Source organism: Lolium rigidum, chromosome 1, assembly GCF_022539505.1.
Source record: "Lolium rigidum isolate FL_2022 chromosome 1, APGP_CSIRO_Lrig_0.1, whole genome shotgun sequence".
NCBI lineage: Eukaryota > Viridiplantae > Streptophyta > Magnoliopsida > Poales > Poaceae > Lolium > Lolium rigidum.
In genome coordinates this window covers 232,339,939-232,346,318 of record NC_061508.1, presented here as the reverse complement: position 1 = coordinate 232,346,318, position 6,380 = coordinate 232,339,939, and the positions used below count along the sequence as shown (strand labels likewise).

General features: G+C 42.1%; 1 protein-coding gene across 1 annotated transcript; it reads left to right on the top strand.

Moving 5' to 3' along the window:
• Nucleotides 1–2,032: 2,032 nt before the first annotated feature.
• Nucleotides 2,033–3,770, top strand: LOC124655888 (glycolipid transfer protein 3-like). The gene is made up of 6 exons (XM_047194719.1): nucleotides 2,033–2,240; nucleotides 2,679–2,734; nucleotides 2,892–3,022; nucleotides 3,140–3,275; nucleotides 3,504–3,647; nucleotides 3,735–3,770. The coding sequence occupies exons 1-6, from the start codon at nucleotides 2,033–2,035 to the stop codon at nucleotides 3,768–3,770; spliced, it is 711 nt and encodes a 236-aa protein (XP_047050675.1).
• Nucleotides 3,771–6,380: the final 2,610 nt, after the last annotated feature.

Here is a 6,380-nt window from a genome sequence, read left to right as displayed (position 1 = left end):
TAGGTCCAGCTAGCTTGTTTAATTACCTTTAGGTAATCGATCGATCAGGTTGTTGCCTGCATCGATCTCACTGTTCGTTTACTGGAGGAATGCTATGGATGACATGAGCAGAGACGTAGGCATGCATGCATGAAACACGATCAAAGTAGAAGTTGATGGTGATCGACTAGATTTCATAAGGACCATTATATAAATCCTCTGGTCGAGCCAGCCCACTGATTCAAATGGCTAATGACTTACAAATTAGTAGTACCATGTTGTGTAAATGTTACTCGACGCCCATTGCTAGATTTCTCAAGAAGCAAGTTTTTTTTTTTCTGACAAAATTTCAAGAACCAAGTTACTAACAAAGCGTCGTTATATATGGTCTGATTCCTACCGGCAAATGGCTTTGGAAGATGCAGGGGGCAGAACATTGTCTGACCATGGTGGTGCAGTGGTCGATGATGACATGATGATTTCCATTTCGGACTAGATGATGACATGATGATCATATATGTATTCCTAAAGTAAAGCAGACCACGGAGAATCTCTCCGAGAATACTTTTATTTTCGATAATGGATGGTATATCATAATCAAGCTCACACCAATTGTTTTTTTTTTTTTTTTTTTTGCGTGAAAACCTGATATATTAAAACAAGGATCCTTACAGATCAGCCCAGAACAAAGCAAAAATACAACAAAGTCCTGCTGGACCACGAAGACAACCACCGCACGCAGAACGCGCCGCCGGCGCGCCGCCGCTGCTACTCCTCTTCTTGACTTGGATCGGGAGAGCCCCCATGCGGACGGGAAGTCGACGAACCTCGAGCTTCAAGAAGCCTCCATCCTGCAGCGCCATCATCTTCGTCTTGCTCCAATACACCACCGTCTTCGGATTATTGCATAACCGGAGCCGCCGCGACTCGATCTCCGGCGAGGGGAAGCCCTGCTCCGAAGCTCCGAGGAACCAGGAGCAAGGACAGGACAGGCGGTCGACAACGGAGACCACTGGTACTCCACCGTCGAAGAGGACGACCGCCTCCCTGCATAACACCACCGACTGCGCCGCCATCTCCTCCGCGCCGCCGGCTGAGACCCTACTAAGCTCTACGCTATGTACACGGTGGGATCCGGTGTTCCCCCACCCTCCCGCCGCCGGAGGGAGAGGGAACCGCCGGAATCGCCGCCGGCGAGGTGAGCAAGAAGGGGGATTCAGAAATCGCCTCTCTGCACTGTTCACGGGGAGAGGTTGGGTCCAAGCTCACACCAATTGTACACCCAACTTCTGCGATTGCACAGGGTCACACAAAATAAAATTGGACACACGGGTTGATCGCTTCGGCATGACTTGTCATGTTTATTGTATCTCCTTTTTGTACTTTATCTCTCTGAGAATATGCTCCAATCTTATTCCCTTTCTTTTACTCCGTAAGGATATCATGTCATTCATGACGAATGATTCAGCAGGACAAATCAAGGCTTTCATCTCGACATATGATTTCTCTTCTTTCACCTCCAAATGGTTATTTTCCTGGTCAGGTTAATTCTTGGAACAGCCGTGTAATATTTCTGAACTTGTTTGCACATGTTCGTTGTAGTGATCCCCAATCAGAAGAACACAATTTTCTTGTTACAGATGGCCAAATGACTAGCACACGCCTTCCCGTAAAAAATATTATTTTTACAAGCTGGAGTCACATATATATTAATGGCCAATGGTTTAATTACACCGCAACAAGTACAAGGCCAAGTGATTAACTGTTAAACAAGTCCATGACAACTGCATCAAGTAAATTAAATTATCCTAAGCTAGGCGACAGATTCACCATCTCTTACTTTACTCCTAATAATACACCATTTGCTTCTCTGACTTCACATAGAGGGGTGAGGAGAACAGCTCCAAGACATAACAATTATTACATCAAAAAATAGCATCAAGAAGTTGACCCCATCATTTGTCCCAAGAAATGGCAGCAAATGAGGTTGCATTGCGTGTATATAAGCAGGTGATTAACTGAGCCAGATGGCAAGTTCAATGAGCTAGGGGAGATGGAGAGAGAAAGGGAGAAGATGGAGAGAGAAAGGGAGAAGATGGAGAGCGGCAAGTCAGAGCTGAGGATGGCCATGGAGGAGCTCTGCTTGCTCAGCTCGAGAGATGCGGAGGATCATCAGCAGGAGCAAGAGCAAGAGCAGCAGCAGCAGAGGTCATCCACCATGGACCTCCTCTGTGTCTCCAAGCAGCTTCTCCATGTCCTTGGTTGGTTACTTGCTCAATATTCTTTAAGATGCGAAATGTTGTGCTGTTTGTTCCTTCTTTTGTTCAGTACAAATGAAAGTTTTAGAATATTAAGCTGTTCTTTTCTTGTTTTTACAAGAAGATTAAGATATTAGGGTTTTCATTTTTCAGTTGTATGTATGTGTTTATCTATCTTGTTACAAATTCAAATGCTGCTTTTGGAAGAACATTTTCTTTCATGCGGCATGAGAATGAAAAATACCACCAAAAACCCCTGAAGTTGAGGTGAGGCAATAAATAGACCGAAAATAAACTGAAACTAAAGTTAAATTTGTGTAATAACTGAACTTTGATTCATCAGAAGTACTCTATTTATAAAGTTTGTTTTCCATTTGCTCTTTTCTGTTATGTATTTGTAAAATCAAGTTGAACTGACAAAACTTTCTTTTGCCATGAAAGATGAGATTGGGCCAACATTACTAGTCCTAAGGCAAGACATTCAGCAAAACATTCAGGTAACTAATTTCTCTTTGGATTCAATAAATTAACGTATTCAATGTTTTTCTGTGAGGAATTTATTCCCACTCTGCCTGTGTGCATTCTGCACTGTCTGTTTTTATTTTCATATAACTACGAATGTGGACATGGTCAATATGTGTACCACATTTTCAGAGATTAGAAGATCTGCATGCGAGAGACCCTTCCAAATATGCGAGCTTGACTGCGATTGTGACAGAAGAAGTAGAGGAAGGGATGTCAAAGAAGGCCAACAGTTGCACCAGGGCTACTATCTGGCTGTCTAGGTAGTTAGTTTTACAAGGACTTTCTACTCATCTAACAAATGTTCTTTTATGTGTCGCAACTATTCTGTCGCAACTTAAAACTTCATACTCAAGTGTATCCAAATGCGTTCGGTTTAGGTCCATGAATTTCTCATTACATTTGCTGGAGAGTTTATTGAAGAACCCAGAGACAAGCCTGAAAGAGATTGTGGAAGAAGCATACAAAATCACCCTAAAGCCATACCATGGATGGATTTCATCAGCTGCTTACAGGGTATGATCAGTTGACATACTGTTGTTCTTTTTCATAACTTCTAAACAAATATAAAATTGATTTACATGACTATATAGGCTAATCTTTTTTCTGAAGATTGTCTACACAACAAATATAGTTCAACGATTGCAGACGTAGATTAGTGTGCGGAGTTGGAATCATCAGTTGGTATGACTTGCATCCGCTGTCCTAATCTGTCGAGCATAGTTGTAATTTGTAAACTGTTAGGTAGCGTTGGAGCTCATTCCAGACAGAGAGATCTTCATTCAGTTGTTGATGGGGAACTGCCAGGATCCTGAAGATTTTGCAGGAGATGTCATGATCTTTATTTCCATTGTCCAGCCTCTGCTTGAGGAGATCAATACCATTTTGGTGAGACATCTGCATGCTAATTAGTAAGATTTGTTGCAATGCGTGAAAGATGAGGGCTTGCTGATGCAATCCAGGGTTATTTTGCAGGTTAAGCACAAACTGGACAGGCTGAAATCTACCTGAAGCACAAGGATGCATGACCATCAATCACCATATGATTGTACATAGATACTACTATACTGCATAAGATAATTGACCTACCTTGTTTTGTAAAATGAAAATTAAGAATTCATTCTTAGTGGTTGGTTCTGGACTCCCTTTTCCATTTTAAAGCTGTTTCAAATGTTTGTGTTGTATGCCTCAGTGTGTTTGTAGTTTCTAGTGGATAGGGTGTATCAGAGGAATCATCTATTTGGTTCATGTATGCATGTATCTCTGGTTTCTTTTTCTGTTAATTTTTTCTTGTCTCTCGCACGCTCTATCTGCATTGACTAGCAACTGTTGTTTTCATTTATCTTTTGACATGCATCAACCAAGGCAGGCTTGTGAACTCTTTTTTTGGGAAATGGCAGGCACACTGCCATTCGACTATACATATGAGCAGAAGAATTATGTACATTTTACGGAATACTTGCCGGTTTCTCTCCATTCAACTTCCCAAATCACTGTACGCGAGGAGGCTGCTTGTTTCTTTTTTCTCGGTCTTCAGGAGGCGGCCAGGCGATGAAATCATCCCATCATTGGTTCGAAAACTCTTGCAGAAGAGGAGAACCGAAGAGGTGACAATGCGTTTCATGCTTTTACAACATGAACCTTCTTCTTTGTCTTTTCTCACAACTCTTAACTTTTTAGTTGTTGTTTTCCTCTTGCTGGCCGCAAGATACCAAAGACTGAGTAAAGCATGAGGTTTGATTTGGTTTTCTATCTCAGCAACTTGCAGTGTAAACAATAAAACCAAGGGGGTTTTGGTCTTGTCGGTTTCTTAGTTGTTGGCTTTGTCGTGTCTCCGGATAGCGCAAAGCTTAGCTGCAAAGAAACTTTTACATATCAAACCAAAATTAACATTGATATATGTGCTAGCCTTTAGCTGAATAAACATATGGGCATCTCTTTGCCGCATCAGTACACCAGAGCGATGAAACTGAAGGAAACCACGTCTATGTTGTATCGCTCTTCTTCATCGAAAAAAAAAGTTGTATCGCTCTTAGTTTTTTCTAGTGGCCACCTCCATTGAATCTGACTTTTTCTTCAGGAATCTGGGATTTTTTTCCCCTAAGAAGGCATGTTTTCTTTTTTGAGATACCTTTTTTTTTGAGAAATTCTTTTTTGAGATACCTTTTTTTTTTTTAGCATAAACACAAGCTTTATTACTGAGTAATGTTCAAAGGAATACAACAAACTTCAGGAGGGTTCTGAAGCCAAATATGGCGGCTAAAAGGTAGAAAAAAAACAGATTTTGCTAAATTATGAACCTCCATGTTGTGTTCCCGTCGCTCGTGAGTGAAACTAGCAGAACCAAATAGTTGCTGTCTAATCTTTATTTCTTTCAGTAAAGCACCATATCTGGGGATACTGCCATCATGCAGATTGTTTATCACTTCTAAGCAATCTGTCGCTATATGGATGTGTTGTTCATTGAGATCACTAGCAAGAGACAGAGCTTCAACACATGCCAACGCTTCCAGGCTTGCAGGGTCTATGAAATCTTCAGTTACCCTTGCAGATGCACCTAGATAGAGTCCCTCTGCATTTCTGCAAACCACCGCAACTGAGCCCCGTCGTCCATCACGCGCTACTGCTCCATCACAGTTCAGTTTCACATGAGCTTCAACAGGACCAATCCAATGTTCTTGTGTTCTAGTATGGTGTGGTTGATGATTTAATTTTTCCTGTGCTGGGCAAGCTGATCCAAGATCCATGATGAATCTGTTAACATGACCAGCAGTAGAGATGGGGCTCTCAAATTGGTTCTCATGTATCGCTTTTCGTCTAGCCTTCCATATTGCCCAGAGGGTTACCAGTATACGGATAAAGTCCGAGTGATTCAGCGAGTCTTGCATAAAAAAGATCCATTGCTGAGGGTCCCGAATCTGATTCAGTGCCATGTGTTCAACGAGTTCTTCATCCATCAGAGCCCACACTGATCGTGCCATAGCACATTCCATAAGAGAATGCATCCAAGAGTCATCAACTCCACACAAGGAGCAAGCAGGAACCGTGGACATACCTCTATGATTTAGAACATCTTCAGTAGGAAGAGAAGCTCTCGCCAACCTCAAGGCAAACACTCTGATCTTGCTAGGAACCTTGGTTTTCCACAAGGAGCACCATTGCTTCCTTTGGTTTGTTGAATCAGATCCACCAGCCACATGATCAAGCCAGTTCTCCCGCTGCAGCTTTGTTTCAATCAACATACGGTATGCGCTTCTTACCGAGAAAAAGCCTCTCCTTTCATAGTGCCATGCCCAAAAATCCAATTGAGGAATTGTACTAATTGGAATGTTTCGGATTATTTCAGCATCCATTTGGATAAAAACCATGTTAACCTTTTCATGATCCCAGCCACCATTGATCGGATCCATCAAGTCACTCACCTTCTCCGGGGGGGGGGTCTTGACAATTGGCAACAATTGTTAAGCATAAAATCTCTAGGGACCCAGTTATGCTCCATATATTTGTGGTTTTACCATCTCCAATGCGCCTAATCAGCCCCTGCTTCAGAACTTCTTTGCCCTCCATGATGGTGTTGGAGATATGCCCAAGAGGCAATAATAAAATGGTTATTATATATGT

What these genes read in the sequence shown, in the direction of transcription:
- LOC124655888 (XM_047194719.1), top strand. Translation starts at nt 2,033, where the DNA reads ATGGAGAGAGAAAGGGAGAAGATGGAGAGAGAAAGGGAGAAGATGGAG. An exon ending in GCTACTATCTGGCTGTCTAG is followed by an intron (nt 3,023 to 3,139) that starts GTAGTTAGTTTT and finishes CGTTCGGTTTAG; the next exon opens with GTCCATGAATTTCTCATTAC. An exon ending in AGGAGATCAATACCATTTTG is followed by an intron (nt 3,648 to 3,734) that starts GTGAGACATCTG and finishes GTTATTTTGCAG; the next exon opens with GTTAAGCACAAACTGGACAG.